This window comes from Mastigoproctus giganteus, chromosome 9 (assembly GCF_048544385.1).
Source record: "Mastigoproctus giganteus isolate SK-2022 chromosome 9, ASM4854438v1, whole genome shotgun sequence".
Lineage (NCBI taxonomy): Eukaryota > Metazoa > Arthropoda > Arachnida > Uropygi > Thelyphonidae > Mastigoproctus > Mastigoproctus giganteus.
The window spans coordinates 41,680,735-41,702,354 of record NC_143583.1 but is presented as its reverse complement, the minus strand read 5'-3'; the positions used below and the strand labels follow the sequence as shown (position 1 = coordinate 41,702,354).

Genomic DNA, 21,620 nt, shown 5'->3' with positions numbered 1-21,620 from the left:
TATTAAATAATGCTCGTGGATGTCCTATGCATCTAGATGATTTCAATTCAAACGTGAGAGTCATATTTATACTGCCAAACACGACTTCACTCATCCAACCTATGGATCAGGGTGTTATTTCGAATTTAAAAGCATACTATTTATGCACAACATTTTCTCAGGCAGTAGACGATGAGAAAAACTTTATGTTAAGAGACTTTTGGAAATCTTACAATATTTACTACACCATTTACTACACATTAATAAGGCCTGGGTGGAAATTACTAAAAGTTGTTTAAATGGCACATGGAAGAAAATATGCCCACAGCACGGAAAAGGCTTCAAAGGATTTGAAAAAGATGAATCATATGAAGAGATTACAGATAAGATTGTAAAAGTTGCAAAGCTACTTCTTGTTGTTGTTATTTGGTTTTTAGGAGCATTAGCAACTAAGGCTATATTGTTCTGGGGATATGCGGTGGTCATTTCCTGACCTTTCAGCATTCTCCGTATTTGGTGGTCATGGGCTCAAACCCCGGTTTGATCAAGAAGCGTGTGCTACGCACTGCTGCTCCTGCCCACCTGGCTACCGAGGTGCTCAGAGCTACTTCAGTTGGAGGTTGATGCCAAAGATGTGGAGGAGTTAAAAGAGGAAGAAGAGAAGGAATTATCTAACAAAGAACTTATTGACTTGCAGGCAGTGATGGTGAAAGAAGAAAATGCTAACAAAGATCAAGATGAACCAAATGAGAAGCTAAGACACTTCATCACCAGAGAAATGGCAATGGCATTTCGTGAAATTACATCAGCAATGGTGAAGTTTGAGAAAATGGATCCTGCCAGCGAACAAATCGTTCAGCCCACCCCTTCTAAATCTATACAGTCCTCAACCTCCGCACAGCGTACTTATCAGCTGAAGATGTTGATTCTGGCAACGATGCTTGAGAGGTAAAACTTAATGATGTTATGCCTGTCTCCTCTCTTTTTTTGTAATTTTATAATTTTGAAATTTTTCTAAATTGCATGCCTTTGTAATTTTTTCTGTGCATGAGATAAAAAAATTGAATAAATACAATAAATAATTCTATTTACATGTTTGTCAAACATTTCTTTTTTGATTCAATCAATTCAGCGAGCACAGTTGCGAGTGCTGCACAAGCATGGGGGAAATTCCGACTTATGTAAAATCCGACTACTTACATAGTGTTCTGCAAAACACAACCTTTACGTAAGTCGGGGAGTTCCTCTATCTGCAATTCTACCATGCTCTTCCAAAAAGTCTGAACACATATCAAAACCAATCAGCATCCATTTATTGTCCAATTCCAAACTCACAGAACTAATGTCTCCTCTTCCCCCTTTATCATTTCGATTTGTTTTCTACAACAACCTTTCTTCCCATGCATTTTCCAAAAATTACACAAGTTAGTGTTTAAGAATCATTTCTACAGTAGTGGAACCAACTGAACTTGTATAATTAGATGCATCATTACATTTCATATTGAGAAATCCTTCATGAGTTACCTACAGTAGTAGAACCAACTAAACTTGTATAATTAGATGCATTATTATATTTCATATTGTGAAATCCTTCATGAGTTGCTTATCTTTCCTATTTTGAATGAATAATGATTCCCCAATAGAGGAGACTATTGTTACTTATTCTCAGTGGTTACCACCACCCAGACAGCCATTTCAGGGCTAGTTGGCCCATCCTCAGTGGATGGGTAGGTCCACAGTGGTATAAAAGCTGAAAACTCAATTGTGAATTTATTCACAATATGAGAGATGCCAAAAGGTGTATAGCTAAAACATAAAAAAATCTCTAGAGCAAAAGGCTTCAAACTATAGAAAAATATTACTGTTACTTATTCTCAGTAGATACCACTGAGAATAAGTAACACTAGCCTTCTCCATGTATGGTCTACGTACACGATTTTGGACTCATGGACCTTTATGCGCATGTGTAAATAATATTATTTGCATTGGTTAATAAAAATAATCTCATCATGGTATGCTAAATTGAATCTTATTATTAGTATAAAAGAAAGTGGAGATTTTTGTGTCACTTTACTTCTTGTGAGCACGTACCACCCTGAAATAACTTTGTCCCCTATTAAGAAGTTTAGTCTATAATATTTTAGTAAATTTGACAATTGTCTTCAATTTCCAGTCCATTATTACTGGGTGGTTTAGTTTTTAGTGGGTTGATATGCATTGGCTTCACTTCACTCTTCCTTTTGGCAGTAAGTAGATTAGGGAAATTGAATACAGGATTATTTTTAAGAAACACCTATACATTAACAATTTCAAACCATAATATCGTGTCATAAATTTAGTTTTATATAATGTATTAATTGGATTAATTTGATGTGAGCGTCGGGCTGAAGAACTTCCTATAAAAAGGTACAAATTAATCTCTATATTTTACAAAAAGTACTAAGTACTATAGGTTATACCTTTCATGTTTGGGGTTTTCATTAAAAAAAAAAAATGATAGCTGTTAAGAAGATGCCAAGGTCACAAAACAGTGTCATCCTTACAGATATCATTCTGTATCCTTGCACAAGATACCAACAGCACAAAAATACTTAATCCTATCTACTCTCTTTCAGATTGCACACTACTGTATGTCTTGTAGTTACATAAGAGTGAAAGTAAATATTTTAAAACTGCTTCATATGGTACTATCAAAGACTATTGCCATTTCAAATTTGAACTTTGGCTAAGTTTCACATAAATGAATAAGATTACTGATGCTGTTCTCTCGTAAGCAGAACCATTACCATGGGGCAGGGTAATGCATTACAAATAAAAAGCACTTCGTTCTAAGAATGTATGTATGAATTGTCTACTGATAAGCAACCTTAACTATCTTTTGTTCATAACTAACTTATGTACACGATATTTGACTGGTGTGAACATTTAATCATTATTGTTATTCAACTCCATAATCCTATCTACTCTCTTTCAGATTGTGCCATATTGTTTGTTCCCATAAGTGTGAAACAGCAAAATATATTATTATAGGTTGCTGTGCATATGAAAAAATTAAAACAATTGTTTTTCCACAAGAAAAAAAAAAAAAAAAAAAAAACTAAATTTAAAACAATCATACAACTTAATTATTAAATTTAAAAAAATACTTACAGCACCATACATTTGTGTAACTCCATCTTTGATTGCCAAGTAGTTAAAATTATTATGGAACTGAAATATATTTCCTTGTTCTTGTACCACAGTAAAATGAGCTATTCAGATAAAAGATAACATTATATGTAATTAGTACAGAAGGGTGAAAATTAACATGAATTACAAATGAATGTATTTTACACTAAGTTCTTAAATCAGAAAGAATATTTGGGAGGCATATACAAAAGTACACAATACTTACTGAGATATTTTCATCTCATTTGCAGCTAGTGCTTTTAAAAGGCAAAATTTTTAAAAATAAGGTAGGAAAAAAAAAATCACATAATATTGAGCAGAAATTATATAAATTATAAATAAAAATTATATAAAAATAATTTTTCTTCTGGGAATTCATTTTTTCAGGAACAAGACCTCTGTGAACAAAAAAACACCAAAGAACAAAGCATTTCAATAAACCCTAAAATCTGCTTGAGCTAAATGGCTACAGCTTACACAATAACAATCTTGACTATAATTAGTATTAGTAGTGACAAAATGATGCAAGAAAGCAAGCCTATACAGCATCAGCCAAAAAATATATGAATAAATAGTAATAATAATAATCACAGGATGCAGGGTGATCACCCAGATACATTCATAGATAAGACCAAGGATAAGTGCAAGGATAATACTTCAGAGGCTAGCACAAAAATACTAGTTGATCAAAGAAAGTGTACATGTATTACAAGCCCTAGAGGTCTCTAATACAAACCTCAGGTCATACTATAACAAACTATACTGGGACCAAGGCATAATAACAGACAAGACAGTCCTACACCAGGCATAACTGTGAAATCGACAAGAAAGAAATGGCTACATACCTGATTGACATAGCAGTGCCCATCACCAGCAACCTCCAGAAAACCTATGAGGAAATGATCAGGAAGTACACAGACCTAAGACACAGTCAAATAAATGCGTATATGATAAAAGTACACAGTCAAATAAATGCGAATATGATAGAAGTACACAGTCAAATAAATGCGAATATGATAGAAGTACACAGTCAAATAAATGCGAATATGATACAAATAATGATAATACTGATCACTGTGTCAACCACTGGAATAGTATCAAAGAGCCTTCATAAGAACCTAGTAGCAATAGGCCTTCCAGGGAACACTTACATGGAACTCCAGAAAGCCACAATCCTGAACACCTGTAGGATAGTCCGAGATTTCCTCAACCAACAGTAATAATAATAGTAATTGAACACAACCAACTATCTTATGCACCTGGTACCAGTACCTGTCACACAGTGGAAAAAATCCAATAAAGAAAAAAGTCATAATAATAATAAAAACTGCCCACTTTGTCCAATCCTTCTTTAATTTTATTCAAACTACCCACATCCACAACACCAGATGGAAGTATGTTCTAACAATCAATTACTCTCTGGCTAAGAGCAATTTTTGCACACATTGTATAATAATATCTTTATTGCCAATCTACACATCATGGATTGGAAATGTACACTGGAGTGAAAAACAGGGGTAATTATATTTATTGATAATAATTATTACTGTTATCTGTTTATTTCCGAACTGAAGTCATTCCTATACAGTGCTGCTGCTCAGGAAGGAATCAAATAATAGTAGTAGTAATGGCAAATGATGCAAGAAAGCTAGTTTATATAGCATCAACCAAAAAAAAAAAAAAAAATCTATATAGTTCATCCATCCATACCTTCCAAAATTTGTCTAGTTCTTTCTTGAATTTATTTAACTCTTCCGCTTCCACAACAACAGATGGAAGCATATTCAAACAATCAATCAGCCAGTGGGAAAACTTCTGTACATCTATCCTGCAACCATCCCTTCTTCAACTTAAATTTATGCTCCCTTGTGTATAGTCTCAGCAAGTAGAAGAATGACATTAACATTCAGCTTACTCAATCCATTTAAGGTTTTAACCACCTCAATCAGATCTTCCCGCAAGCGCCTAGTCTGGAGACACTGTAATTTGCAGAACTGAAGCCTTTCTAGGTAATAGCACCCTTTTGTTCCCTTCACCAGTCTGGATGCCCTTCTTTGTGCCTGTTCCAGCAGATCTACATCCTTCCGAAAGTGACACCTAAAGACCTGTATACGGTATTCAAGATGCAACCTAACCATGGCCTTATACAAAAGGATAATCCCAAGTCTTTCACTCTCCACTACACTCAGGTAGTGGAGAGTGAAACAAGGTAACTTATCAACTGTGTAGTACCACACAGTTTATAAGTTACCCTGGGGTTATTGCTACCCATATGCAGTACCTTGCATTTGCCAATGTTAAACTTCAAGTGCCATTTCTCAGTCCATCAACTGATGATGCAAATATTAATATATGACATTAAACATATATAAAGAAATTAAAGTATTAATAACTTGCATTTCATATGGGCTATTTCACAGTACACATTATAACAAAAAGATTTAAGTGTGCATCTAGACATCTGAGGACCTAAACCCACATATTTTCCCCAGGGGCTCACATCTGGTGAGTATGGGCTTGGCACACCCAGGGTCCTGAGCTGGATATCATCATTCTTCTCTTTCTTGGTGATTTCCTTCTACTTTTGTCTCTATCTTTCTTTCTCTCTCTCTCTCTCTCTCTCTCTCTCTCTCTCTCTCTCTCTCTCTCTCAGGGTAACTCGGGAATTTTGTTTTGGCTAGTGCAGCATAAGCCTCAGGCTTCCTTGCACCGTATAGCTATTAATAATAATAATATCTTTTCTCCAGTGGTAAACTACCATACAGTTACATCCACTACCATGATATGGCCCAATCACTTGTATCATATGATTTTTTAAAAATGTGGGAGGGTTCATTTGCATATTGTGTGTATGTGGGGGGGAAGAGTTATGTATTATGTCTATACAAGGGTATGCTCTTGGACCATTTGCATGTTGTACATGCTGATAAAACACAGCATAACCCGCACTGGAAATGCTACTCACCCCACCTGATATCAGATAAATAGAGCTCCACCTGAAGAGGTCTTAAAGAGATTCAACTGTCTATCAGCAATAGGATTTGAATCTAGACCTTTCAAAATGAGTAACAAGTGGCAAACTCACTCTAGAACAGAGGGAATAAAAAATGAATGAAAGAATGGAAGACAGAAATAGGTAAGTATTAGATTTCAGCACAATCATTCAGGAATGTGAAAAACATAGAATGTACGATACAGGATTTTTTGCAACACCTTTCAAAATTTGCTTTTTTATGTGTCTTTTTTCCTACATTAGTATATTTACAATATAGAGATGCACTTGTCACAACATAATAAGAGTAGTGGATATGACTGATGGGCCAAAACTAGTGTTAAATAAACACTGGTTTTTTCCATTAACCATTTCTGTTTTCTTAGTTTATCTTTCTTTCTTTGTAAACAGTACATTTTATGCAGACAAAATGTACTGGGGGAATGAAGGGATCCTCTTACCAAGAGAGGCTTAAGTTCTGCAAATTTCAATGGCTGGAGACTAGGGACCTGCGCGGTGATCTGATTGAGGTGTATAAGGCCTTGAATGGGCTGAGCACACTGAATTCTGATGGGAATTCTTCCACTTGTTCAGATTGCGAACCTAAGGGGGCATAAATTCAAATTAAGGAGAGACAGATGTAGAATAGATGTGCAGAAATTTGCCTTTAGCCAGCGGGTGGTTAATTGCTGGAACAAACTTCCATATGTCATTGTGGAAGTTGATAGGTTAAATAAATTTAAGGAGGAACTGGCCAAACATAAGCAATTGCTCAAAATACAAGCAGTTGCTCTTGACATCTCAAAGGCTTTCGATCGTGTTTGGCATAAAGGTCTTCTAAACAAGCTTCTATCTTATGGTTTGCCAATTGTTTTTTGTAATTGGTTATCCAGTTTTCTCTCCAATCGCTCACTGAGGGTGATGATAGATAGCTCTCTGTCTTCTAACCTCTCCACTAATGCCGGTGTCCCCCAAGGTTCAGTTCTTTCCCCCACTCTTTTCCTCTTGTATATTAATGATTTTCTTCCATTGACTGGAAATCCTATCCATAGTTTTGCCAATGATAGCACATTGCATTCCACTTTCCATTTTGAGAAACCTTGTCTTGCTCAATCAGCTTAAACTTCTCGAAAATCTGCTACCAATTCCTTAAATGCCGATCTCCAGGTAATTCTCCAGTGGGGCAAAGACAACTTAGTTGATTTAAATCCTTCTAAAACTCAGTCTTGTCTTATATTTCGCAAAAAGGATTCTTCTGCTCCCATGCTTATCTTTGGTGACACTCTGATTTCTAGACAAAATGATATATCTCTTCTGGGGATTACAATGACTTCTAATCTCTCTTGGCACAAGCACATTACAAATATTGCTTCCTCTGCATCTAAAAAACTTGGTTTTCTCTTTCGCTCTTGGTGTTACTTTTCTTCCAAACAGCTATTCACTCTGTACAAATTGCAAATCCACCCTACCATAGAATATTGTTCCCACATCAGGGGTGGTGTCCCCAAAACCTCTCTCAGGCTTCTTGATTCATTCAGAAGAGGGCAGTTATGTTAATTAATGAGTCATCTCTAACAGAGTCTCTCCACTCGCTGTTTCAGAGATGTACTGTTTTTGCTGCATGCCTCTTTTACAGATATTTCCATGGGCACTGTTCTTCTGAATTGGCTTCTACAATTCCCACTCTCTCTCTTTCAAAACAGTCCGAACGTATGCCGCCACCAGCCAACATCCATTTACTGTCCAACTTCAAACTAACAGAACGAACTTTTCATCTTCCTCGTTTATTCATTCAACTGCTGTTTTCTGGAACAACCTTCCTTCATACGTATTTCCTGAAAATTAAGTCTTCAGAAGTTCAAGTTCAATGTGAATAAATATCTTCTTCCGTCTTCTCAGCCTCCAACCCAAGCACACTACTAAGTACTATAGGTTCTAATACCTCTTGTGCGTTGGGTTTATATAAAAAAAAAACTCATCAAACAACTGCAACAGCACCAGTCCAAGAACTTTATTGCCACACCTCATAATGTTTGCATTTCATGACTCAAGCAAAAATTTTAATTGATCAAATTGACTTAGTATGCTCCTAGCTTTAGTGAAGAACTAAATATATGCTTATTTGTTTGTGCTCTTGGTTCCTGAACGTGTGCTACTGCAGTCATGTTCAATGAGTTTGGAAATACCCTAACACAGCCCACACAAACTGCTTGTTCCAAGACCCACAGACACCATGTTTTCCAGGCTGCTGCATGTCCCAAAAGAAATACTACATCCATTTCTCCTCTACTTACAGCTGCAATTAATTTAATTATTAGTCTCTATATTCCCCACCAAACAGTATCCCAACCAAACTCTGCTTCAATAACTTCAGCAAACATTTTTGCACACCTTCTATTTTAGCATAACCCATCCTCGTAAGAATGATGCCTGTTGAAAAGTGCACGACATGTCAAGAAAAATTCTGCCTCCATTAGCCTTCCACAATCTCTCCAGGGAAAAATTATACTCTACCTTATCACATGTGAGAAAAATTATAGCCACTTTCAAATTTAGCCCTAACTTGCAGTTTTTCCTAAATATTGCCTCATAACTGTGATGTATACAAAGCACAAACAATAAAGAAAGCTGTCCAGGACAGGAACATTTTTTAAAGTGAAATTTTAATTAAAATTTCACTATAATAAAAACTTGGGAACTTATTATCAGACTTGGGAAAACATGAATTTAGATAACTAAAATTTCATGAAATATTAAACACAGTTATGGCTACATTACTGACCATTAAAAAATTGATGTCCTTCTCCACCTAAACCATCTATAACTAAAAGACTATCTGAAGCCTGAAGAATCTGTAGACTACGTCCAGTTGTTCGAGAAATAAATTGGATAACATTTCCATGTTTCAATAAATCCTGTAAAAATAATTTTAAACTAAAATTAAACAGAATTAATTATATACCTGTGTTGTTTTTAATATTTTACTTTATTATCAATCTTCTAATGTGTTGTTATGTAACAAAACAAGTACATCCAAAGGGTAATAAACCAACCAATTATTCTTGTAAAAATCAATTATAACAGGCCCTCAAAAATCTGGCAAAACAGGGAATAGCACTTGAACAATTTTTGGAAATTTCATATCTCTGAAACCTAATACTGTATGGCTTTGCTAGTACTTTAGTGTGAGCCTTCGAATACTGTAAATAAAATTATGGAATAATTTTTAAAGCGATCACTACCACAATCACATTGTATCACTCACTTCAGAAAATTTCTTGAACTCAGCATTACTGCTTCACATTCACTGCTTCCTTCTGCAGCATTAGCTTTTAATCCAATTAGAGAGGAAATCACCATACTTTTAAAACTTTTTTTTTCTTCCAGTTTAAAAGAAGAAAAACTACATATTTTTGTCAAGCAACCTTCACCAGAGGTTGATTAATTCGGTCACAGTGAGAAGAATGCCCAAAAATGTCTCTGCCTTTTCCAGTCCAGATTGACTCAGTCCCATGGTTTTCAATCGCAGATCAAAAAGGTCATTGGAAAAGCCAGCAGCGAAAGTGTTAAACAAGATTAAAAATGATTAAAGTTTTTAAAAAATTTTAAAGCTTTAAAAAGTATTAAAAGTTAAAAGTTTAAAAAATGAAAATTGCCATAGTTACAACTGTAAATTAAATATGACCATGGAAAATTTTATCATAACTTCCCAAAGCAACATATTTTTTGAAATAATTGAAACTTTTCGCTATAGTAATGAGAACATCTGTGTATTTAAAGGAATTTCAAAGGGACTGGAAATATGGCAATGTTTCAAACGGTGAATTACAGACTCAGAATTTCAAAGGGTGAAAGAGTAATTACAGACAAATTACTTTAACTTCTAATAATGGAAAAATAAAAAGAAAAATAACAACAGAATCAAACATTACAGTAAAACAATCGTCTAGACATCCTGTCTAGACATCCTATTTGTTAAGGGGCGTTCATGTCTGAAAACCTGATTAAATATTATATATTTCTGTTTTCTATACTAGTGTGTTAGAAAGCCAACACAAGAAAAAAATGCTCCTCAATAGACTATCAGCAGTCACTCTTCATCATTAAGAATCTTCAGATAAAGGAACTTACTAGGTAGCAATGATGCGGGATTTACTTAAAGATATAGTTACTGTCAAGTGAAAACAATGGTCTCAGACAATTTTTAAATTCTTTTCAGTGGAACTCAATGATGAGGTCAACAACTGCAAATTATAAAGGGGAGGTATTCGGAAAAGTGATCATTGAATCTACTAAACTTTTTATACCAACTAATGGATACAATTCAAGGTTCAGACTTAACTGGATGTCAGATGAAACTAGTGACAGAAAAGAAAAATACATTCGATGATTACAGATTATCAGGGGACACAGACACCTACAGTAAGTATAAACTAGCCTGTAGTCAAGTCACTAAGGAGAGTTTAGTCAAAGCAAAATTATGAAAAAGTCTTTGGTTAAGAATGCAAAGAAAAGTAGAAAGGAATTATTTGCTTATGTTGACACTAAAAGGAAAGTGTTTGAACTACACGCCCACTAGAACTATGAACAGCATAACTATTGACAATCCTGTTCAAGTTGCTGACAAACTAAATAAACATTTTCCATCTGCATTCATACATAAAGAAATTTTTAGGGATGGGATAACAGAAGTATACCAAGTTATAAATGGGAACTAAATGATTTTGTGATAACTGAGAAGAAAGTTGAAAAGAAATTGTGTAAATTCAAAGTAAATAATACACCTTGGGCAGACAGCATTTATCTCTTACATTAAAAGAAACTGCAAAAGAGATAAGCAAACACTTGGCCATAATTATGAGAGCATCCATGTATTCAGGGGAGTTCCCCAGAGTTTGGAGATTTGCAAATGTCTCGTCTAATCAGAAATGGGGATCGAAGATAAAAGTGAGTAATTACAAAGCTATAAGGTTGTTTTTGTTCCAGGGAAAACAATGGAGTCGCTGCTTAAAAAAGTAATGCAGGATCATCTTAGTAGGAATGCAGTTCTTGGGAGGGGAGGGATCTTGTCTGACCAATCTGATTAACTATTATGATACTGTAACAAAGGAACTGGAATAAATAGTTCTGACATCATATACTTAGATTTCAATAAAGCTCATGACACTATTCCTCATGAGGAACAAATTACTGCTTGAATAAAGGATTAATTGAGTGGCAGAAGACATACGGTAGTTATTAATGGATATTGTTGTTCTCTGACTAATGTTATTGTGGAATCCCTCAGGGTTCAGTGATGGCTACTTATTATTTTCAATATTTATTAATGATACTGCTGACGACATATCACGCTTTAAGTTTTCTTATTAATGACAGAAATGAAGCTGATATCACTGATATCTTTCTTTCCAGAAATCCTGGAAAGAAAGATATCAGGGATTTGAAGTGCTGCTGTGGGTCATCATGGAACAAGTGGTTATCCTAACACATGGGCTTCGTTAGGGAACTAAGAGTAAGAACAAGTGCATGTATATGTGCATGTATGCTAATGCTAGAAGCATTGTAAATAAATCTGATGAATTTGATGTACTGATCAAATCACCAAAAGTAGACATTGTGTGGATATCAGAGACATGGTGTCATTCTATAAGGGAAGCAGAGTTCGAACACGGGGAGTGCAATGTCTACTTTTTTTTTTTTATGTATTTATTATACTAGGTGTTACTGACAAAAAATTGCATGCCACCATATCATAGAATACAGTACTTGAAAGACAGATACATGAACAGTCCAGGAAGTGTTATCACGCAACACAGCGGCAACCCCAAAGGCAGAATGCACTGGTCCCAAAGGAACTAGTAGTTGTTGGTGACTCTACTGTCAGGGAAACGGGAAACATACTTTGTAAAAAGGATAAGTGGAACAGGACCAAGGTATGTCTGCCAGGGGCAAAGGTTGATGATGTTGTAGAGCTGATATCATCTTTTAAAGGCACAAAAGGTGATATAGTTGTACACATTGGCACTAATGATATTAAGAGTAGGAGACTGGAGGAATTACTTAACAAGTACAGGTCACTGTTGAAAAAAAGCTGTGAATTAGGGTTGAATTTGAAAGTGCCTGCAATTCTGCCCAGACACGATAGGAGGGAGTATATGATGAGAGCCCTGTCGATCAATTCGGCCCTGGAAAGATTGTGAAAGGCTCAAGGGGTAGAATTTTTTTCGGCCGGGTCTGTACTTGTTAACAGGAGAGACTGCCTCTACAGGGATGGGATACACTTAAATAGATAGGGTGCAAGAATGTTTGCTGATGCTATCGAGGCAGTGTTAGGTGTATCGGAAAACTGCTAGATTGGGGGGATACAAGGACTAATAGATTAACAAGTAGCCACTGGCAGATGTGAAAGTGATTCTTGCACTGCTTCTATTGGAATGAGCAGCAGCTTGGAAAATAAGATGCAGGATATTTCAGAGACTGCTGGAGTCACTGGAGTACAAGTAAACACATGGGCTGTGTTAGCGTAGCTAAGAAAAAGAACATGTGCATGTATACTTGCGTGTACACCAATGCTAGGAGTTGGGTAAATAAATTTGAAAATTTGAGGTATTGCTCAAAGCATCAAAGGCGGATATTGTTGGGATATCAGAGACATGGTGTCACACAGATATAAGTAATGCAGAACTGGAATTTGGGGAGTACAACGCCTACAGAAAGGACAGACAGGATACGAAGGGAGGAGGGGTTATGCTATTAGTTAAGAAACACATAAAATCCAAGGAAGTGAAGCTAGTCGACATCGCTGGACAGTGCAGTGTCGAGTCAGTTTGGTGTAACATAAGCATTGGTAGATCAAAATTGAGAGTAGAAGCGTGCTATAGGCCTAATGACTCTGATGAGTATAATAAGAAACTGTACAGGGAAATAGTGGGACAGTAAATTAGAGAGTCCTATAATGGAGGATTTTAATTTGAATTTGTGGGTTGGTCACTCATACACGCAAGGCTTTTGTGGATTTATTGGACGATTGTTTTCTACATCAGCATGTTCGGGAGGCAACTAGAGGGAGCAATACTCTTACTTTGATTATCAGTAGTGATTCTTCATGCATTAAGAATCTGCAGATACAGGAACCACTAGGTGGCAGTGATCACAGCGAGCTGAAGTGGGATTTACTCAAGGAGGTAACTACCATCAGTGGTAAAGGGAAGGGTTATTGCTTTCGTAAACGTGACTACGATGGTCTGAGACAGTATTTAAATTCTAGACGGTGGGACCAACTGATGATGTTACCAACAGCAAACTCAAAATGGGAAGCATTCAAAGAACTTATCTTGGAAGCTACTAGGCTTTACATACCAACTAAGAAATATTTTTCAAGGTTCAGGCCTAAATGGATGTCAAATGAACAAAGGAGACATATGGCAGAGAAGAAAAATGCATGGGATACATATAAATTAACATGTGACACAGAAGCCTATGATAGATATAAGTTGATCTGTAACCAAGTTACAAAGGAGGTTCGGCAGGCAAAGGCAGATTACGAGAAATCTTTGGCAAGGGATGCAAAGAAAAACAGTAAGGAGTTCTTTACTTATGTAAACTGTAGAAGAAAGGGGATGAATCAGATTGGTCCACTAGATATCTATGGTTCAACTGTTCATGATCCTGCTCAGGTAGCTAACAAACTAAATCAATATTTTGCATCTACATTCACACATGGGAAGTTATTCAGGAAGGGGAATGCCATAGATGAAGTAAACACTGGCAGTGAGCTAGATGATCTTGTAATAATTGAGAGTAAAGTGGAGGAGAAATTGTTGAATATAAATACAAGAAAGGCACCTGGGGTGGATGGGATCAATCCAGTTATATTAAAGGGACAGCAAAGGAAGTAAGCAATCTGTTAGCCATAATTATGAGAGCTTCCTTGGACTCAGGGGAGGTGCCCACAGACTGGAGATGTGCAAATGTAATCCCAATTCACAAAAGAGGATCAAAGGCTGACAAAAGTAATTATAGACCTGTGAGTTTAACTACTGTTCCAGGCAAATTAATGGAAGCACTGGTTAAAGAAGCACTGCAGGATCATCTTGACAAGAATTCAGTTATAGCTCAGACACAGCATGGTTTTGTTAAGGGGAAGTCTTGCCTGACCAATTTGAATGGATACTATGATGTAGCCACAAAAGAATTGGATGCAGGGAATAACTTTGATATTAATATATAATTGGATCTTAGAAAGGCTTTTGATACTGTTGCACATGGAAGACTGCTGCACAAATTGCAGCAGGGTGGCATTGGTGGCAAATTGTTGCTATGGTTAAAGGGATGGTTGAGTGGAAGAAGACAGATAGTGGTAATTAATGGACACTGCTCATCATGGACTAATGTTATTAGTGGAGACCCTCAGGGTTCAGTGTTGGGTCAATTGTTGTTTTCTGTATTTATAAATAATATTGATGATGCTATATCAAGCTTAATGTCCAAGTTTGCAGACGATATAAAGGTAGGCAGGGTTGTCAAGGACACTACTGACACTACACTGCTGCAACAGGATCTGGAAAGGTTGAGCAGATGGGCTGAGAGGTGGCAAATGAAGTTTAACATTGACAAATGTAAAGTACTACACATGGGAAACAGCAACCCCAGAGCAACGTATCAACTCTGTGGTACTACACTGACAGTGGTAGAGAATGAAAGGGACTTGGGGGTGATTGTGCAGGCAGATATGAAGTTCTCTGAGCAGTGCAGACGGGATGCAAGAGTAGCTCATGGTGTCTTATCAATGATATACAGGAATTTTTCTAGCAGGGATAGGGAGGTGATTATTCCCTTGTATAAGGCAATGGTCAGGCTGCACACTGAGTACTGTATACAGGTCTGGAGGCCTCATTTCAAGAAGGATGTAGAGCTGCTGGAACAAGTACAGAGAAGGGCTTCTATTAGAATGAGCAGAAGCCTGAAAAACAAGATGCATGGTATTTCAGAGACTGCTGGGAGCCATTGCGGTACAAGTAAACACATGGGTTGTGTTAGGGTAGCTAAGAATAGAAACAGGTGCAGGTATACTTGCATGTACACCAATGCTAGGAGTTTAGTAAATAAATTTGATGAATTTGAGGTATTGCTCAAAACATCCAAGGCAGATATTGTTGGGATATCAGAGACGTGGTGTCACACAGATATAAGGGATGCAGAACTGCAATTTGGGGAGTACAACGTCTACAGAAAGGATAGACAGGATAGGAAGGGGGGAGGGGTTATGCTATTAGTTAAGAAACACATAAAAACCAAGGAAGAGAAGCTAGTCGACATCACTGGACAGTGCAGTGTTGAGTCAGTTTGGTGTGACAAAAGCATTGGAAGATCAAAATTGAGAGTAGGAGTGTGCTATAGGCCTAATGACTCTGATGAGTATAATAAGGAACTGTACAGGGAAATAGAGTGGGCCAGTAAATCAGAGAGTCTTATAATGGGAGATTTTAATTTCCCAGATATTGACTGGAATTTGGGGGCTGGTTATTCACACACTAGCAGGGCTTTTGTGGATTTATTGGATGATTGTTTTCTACATCAGCATGTTCGGGAGGCAACTAGAGGGAGTAATACTCTTGATTTGACTATCAGCAGTGATTCTTCATGCATTAAGAATCTGCAGATAAATGAACCACTAGGTGGCAGTGATCACAGTGTGCTGAAGTGGGATTTACTGAAAGAGGTAACTACCATTAGGGGTAAAGGGAAGGGTTATTGCTTCCGTAAAGGCGACTACGATGGACTGAGACAGTATTTAAATTCTATACAGTGGGACCAACTGATGATGTTACCAACAGCAAATTCAAAATGGGAAGCATTCAAAGAACTTATCTTGGAAGTTACTAGGCTTTACATACCAACTAAGAAATATTGTTCAAGGTTTAGGCCAAAATGGATGTCAGATGAACTAATGAGGCATATGGCAGAGAAGAAAAATGCATGGGACACTTACAAATTAACACATGACACAGAAGCCTATGATAGATACAAGTGATATGCAACCAAGTTACAAAGGAGGTTAGGCAGGCGAAGGCAGATTACGAGAAATCCTTGGCAAGGGATGCAAAGAAAAACAGCAAAGAGTTCTTTACTTATCTAAACTCTAAAAGGAAGGGGATGAATCAGATTGGTCCACTTGATATTGATGGGTCAACTGTTGATGATCCTGCTCAGGTAGCTAACAAACTAAATGAATATTTTGCATCGACATTCACACACGAGGAGCTATTCAGCAAGGGGAATGCCAGAGGTGTATTCAACTCTAGCAGTAAGCTACAGAATCTTGAAATAACTGGGAGTAAAGTGGAGGAGAAACTGTTGAAGATAAACACAAGAAAGGCACCCGGGTTGGATGGGATCTATCCAGTTATATTAAAGGAGGCAGCAAAGGAAGTAAGCAAACCCGTAGCCATAGTTATGAGAGCTTCCTTGGACTCAGGGGAGGTACCCATGGACTGGAAATGTGCAAATGTGACCCCAATTCACAAAGGAGGATCAAAGGCTGAAACAAGTAATTATAGAGCTGTGAGCTTAACTTCTGTTCCAGGAAAATTAATGGAGGCACTGGTTAAAGAAGCACTGCAGGATCATTTAGACAAGAACTTCAGTTATAGCTCAGACACAGCATGGTTTTGTTAAGGGGAAGTCTTGCCTGACCAACTTGATTGGATACTATGATGCAGTCACAAAAGAGCTGGATGCAGGGAATAACTTTGATATTATATACTTGGATCTTAGAAAGGCTTTTGATACTGTTGCACATGGAAGACTGCTACACAAATTGGAGCAGTGTGACATTGGAGGCAAATTGCTGCTATGGATAAAGGGGTGGTTGAGGGGGAGAAGACAGAGAGTGGTAATCAATGGACACTGCTCATCGTGGACTGATGTTATTAGTGGAGTCCCTCAGGGCTCAGTGTTGGGTCCATTGTTGTTTTCTGTATTTATAAATGATATTGATGATGGTATATCAAGCTTAATGTCCAAGTTTGCAGATGATACAAAGGTTGGCAGGGTTGTCAAGGACACTACTGACACTATGCTGCTGCAACAGGATCTGGAAAGGTTGAGCAGATGGGCTGAGAGGTGGCAAATGAAGTTTAACATTGACAAATGTAAAGTACTACACATGGGAAACAGCAACCCCAGAGCAACGTATCAACTCTGTGGTACTACACTGACAGTGGTAGAGAATGAAAGGGACTTGGGGGTGGTTGTGCAGGCAGATATGAAGTTCTCTGAGCAGTGCAGACGGGCGGCAAGAGTAGCTCATGGAGTATTGTCAATGATATACAGGAATTTTTCCAGCAGGGATAAGGAGGTGATTATTCCATTGTATAAGGCAATGGTCAGGCCACACCTAGAGTACTGTATACAGGTCTGGAGGCCTCATTTCAAGGATGTAGAGCTGTTGGAACGAGTACAGAGAAGGGCAACAAGATTAGTGAATGGAACAAAGGGGTGCTCTTACGAAGAAAGGCTTAAGTTTTGCAAATTACAGTGTCTGGAGACTAGGCACCAGCGAGGTGATCTGATAGAGGTGTATAAAGCCTTGAAAGGTTTAAGCATGCTCAATGCTGATGGGATTCTTCCTCTAGCTCAGAAAAATCACCTGAGAGGGCATAAATTCAAATTGAGGAAAGACAGATGTAGGATAGATGTGCGGAAATTTGCCTTTAGGCAGCAGATAGTTGGTTGGTGGACAAGACTTCCATCCCTTGTTGTGGAAGTTGATAGCCTAAATAAATTTAAGGCTCAGCTGAACAGGTATTTTGAACAAACGAAGGAGTGAAGTGGAAGAGTTTTTTTTTTTTTTTTTTTTTGGCTAATGCTGCATAAGCTTGCTTTCTTCCATCATATGCCTCTACTAATGCTAATGCTAATACTGTACTTAAAGACATAAATACATGAACAGTCCAGAAAGTGTTATGCTCTTAGTTAAGAAGCATATTAAATCTAAGGTAGCAGCATCCAGTTGATAGCATTAGCACAGGCACATGATGCAAGAAAGCAAGCTTATATAGCATCAGCCAAGAAAAAAAAAAAAACACCCTTATTTCACCCATCCACTCACTCCAAATATTTGTCAAGTTCTTCCTTGAATCTATTTAAGCTATCAACTTCTACAATGACAGATGGAAGTTTGTTCCACAATAAACCACCTGCTGGCTAAAGGCAAACTTCCGCACATCTATCCTACAACTGTCTTTCCTCAATTTGAATTTATGCCCTCTCAGGTGATTATTCTGAGCAAAGGAAGAATCCCATCAGCATTGAGCATGCTCAAACGAATCAAGGCTTTATACCCCTCAGTCAGATCACTTCGCAGGTGCCTAGTCTCCAGACACTGTAATTTGCAAAACTTAAGCCTTTCTTTGTAAGAGCAACCCTTTGTTCCATTCACTAATCTTGTTGCCCTTCTCTGTACTCGTTCCAGCAGCTCTATATTGTTCTTAAAATGAGGCCTCCAGACTTGTATACAGTATTTAAGGTGTGGTCTAACCACTGCTTTATACAAGGGAATAATCACCTCCTTATCCCTGCTAGAAAAATTCCTGTATATCATTGACAAGACACCATGCGCTACTCTTGCAGACCGTCTGCACTGCTCAGAAAACTTCATATCTGCCTCCACAATTACCCCCAGGTCCTTTTCATTCTCTACCACTGTCAGTGTGGTACCACAGAGTTGATACAATACTCCGGGATTACTGCTTCCTATATGTAGTACTTTACATTGGTCAATGTTAAACTTCATTTGCTATCTCTCAGCCCATCTGCTCAACTTTTCTAGATCCTGTTGCAGACATCTACTGTCATTAGTGTCATTAACAACCCTGCCAACCTTTGTATTGTCTGCAAACCTGGACATTAAGCCTGATATACCATCATCAATATCATTTATAAATACAGAAAACAACAATGCACCCAATGCTGAACCCTGAAGGACTCCACTAATAACATTAGCCCATGAAGACAGTGTACATTGATTACTACTCTCTGTCTTCTCCCACTCAACCATCCTTTATCCATAGCAGCAATTTGCCTCCAATGCCACACTGCTCCAATTTGTGCAGCAGTCATCCATGTGCAACAGTAAGGCTTTTCTAAGATTCAAATATATGATATCAAAGTTATTCTTTGCATCCAGTTCCTTTGTGACAACATCATAGTATTAAATCAAATTAGTCAGACAAGACTTCCCCTTAACAAACCCATGTTGTTGTTGTTTGTTTGTTATTTGGTTTTTAGGAGCATTAGCAACTAAGGCCATATTGCTCTGGGGATATGCAGTGGTCATTCTCTGACCTTTCCGCATCCTCCGTATTTGGTGGGCATGGGCTCGAACCCCTGTCTAATCAAAAAGCGTGTGCTACGCACTGCTGCTCCTGCAGGTGCCTTCGTAGCCAGGTGGGAAAGAACAGCAGTGCGTAGCACACGCTTCTTGATTAGACCGGGGTTCGAGCCCGTCACCACCAAATACGGAGGATGTGGAAAGGTCAGGGAATGACCACCGCATATCCCGGAGCAATATGGCCTTAGTTGCTAATGCTTCTAAAAACCAAATAACAAACAAACAGCTGCTCCTACCCACATACAAACCCATGTGTCCGAGCTATAACTGAACTCTTGTCTAGATGATCCTGCAATGCTTCTTTAACCAGTGCCTCCATTAATTCCCCTGGAACAGAAGTTAAACTAACAGGTCTGCAATCACCTGTGTCTCCCTTTGATCCTCCTTTGTGGATTGGGGTCACATTTGCACATCTCCAATCCATGGGTACCTCCCCTGTGTCCAGGGAAGCTCTCATAATTATGGCTAAAGGTTTGCTTGCTTCCTTTCCCGCCTCCTTTAATATAACTGGATAGATTCCATCCACCCCAGGTGCCTTTCTTGTGTGAAATCTTCAACAATTTCTCCTCCACTTTACTCTCAGTTATTACACGATTATCTATTTTACTGCCAGAGTTGAATACACCTCTGGCATTCCCCTCCCTGAATAACTCCTCAAGTTGAATGTCGATGCAAAATATTCATTCAGTTTGTTAGCTAGGTGAGCAGAATCATCAACAGTTGAACCATCGATATCAAGTGGACTAATCTGATTCATCCCCTTCCTTCTAGAGTTTACATAAGTAAAGAACTCTTTGCTGTTTTTCTTTGCATCCTTTGCCAAAGATTTCTCGTAATCTGCCTTCACCTGCCTAACCTCCTTTGTGACTTGGTTACAGACCGGCTTATATCTACCATAGGCTTCTGTGTCACATATTAATTTATATGTATCCCATGCATTTTTATTCTCTGTCACATGTCTAATTAGCGCCACCATAGCCAGGTGGGCAGGAGCAGCAGTGTGTAGCACACGCTTCTTGATTAGACTGGGGTTCGAGCCCGTGACCACCAAATACGGAGGATGCGGAAAGGTCAGGGAATGACCACCGCATATCCCCGGAGCAATATGGCCTTAGTTGTTAATGTTCCTAAAAATCAAATAACAAACAAACATGTCTAATTAGTTCATCTGACATCCATTTAGGCCTAAATCTTGAACAATATTTCTTTGTTGGTATGAAAAGCCTAGTGGCTTCGAAGATTAATTCTTTGAATGCTTACCATTTTGAATTTGCTGTTGGTAACATCATCAGTTGGTTCCACCTTATAGAATTTAAATACTGTCTTAGACCACTGTAGTCACCTTTACGAAAGAAAAACCCTTCCCTTTACCCTTGATGGTCGTTACCTCTTTGAGTAAATCCCACTTCAGCACCCTGTGATCACTGCCACCTAGTTGTTCCTTTATCTGCAGATTCTTGATGCATGAAGAATCATTAATGATATTCAGATCAAGCGAATTACTCCCTCTAGTTGCCTCCCGAACATGCTGCTGTAGAAAACAATCATCCAATAAATCCACAAAAGCTTTGCTAGTGTGTGAGTGACCAACCCACAAATTCCAGTCAATATCTGGGAAATTAAAATCCCCCATTATAAGACACTCTAATTTAGTGGCCCACTCTATTTCTCTGCACAATTGCTCATTATACTCATCAGATTCATTAGGCCTCTAACACACACCTACTCTCATTTTTCCTTTCCCAGTGCTTATGTCACACCAAACAGACTGAACATTGCATTGTCCACAACATGAATTGGATGCACCTCCTTAGATTTTATATGTTTCTTAATTAACAGCATAACCCCTCCTCTCATGTCCTGTTTATCCTTTCTGTACACTATTCATATTTTGCTATGAATAGTTTCCAAAAATCACGGAGTGACTATAGCTTACTGCAGAGGTTATATTTGGTTTCAAATTAGATTATAGAAATGTATTTCTTTGAGGAACTGAAAAACATCTGCTATATTTTTCCTATCTTCCAGTATGGTTTTGAGAGTGAGAAAGTGATGTTTGCTTGTCAACTCTTTGAAACAATTTTGGTG

The 21,620-nt window shown here is 37.8% G+C and overlaps 1 protein-coding gene across 1 annotated transcript in view; it reads right to left on the bottom strand.

Moving 5' to 3' along the window:
- Nucleotides 1–21,620, bottom strand: part of LOC150080172 (uncharacterized) — a 52,249-nt gene that overhangs the window by 26,383 nt on the left and 4,246 nt on the right. The window contains exons 3-4 of the mRNA XM_090380634.1: nt 8,922–9,054; nt 3,130–3,230 (exon numbers count right to left, since the gene is read on the bottom strand). Coding sequence (XP_090236760.1) covers nt 3,130–3,230; nt 8,922–9,054 — 234 coding nt within the window. The remainder of the gene's footprint in view (nt 1–3,129; nt 3,231–8,921; nt 9,055–21,620) is intronic.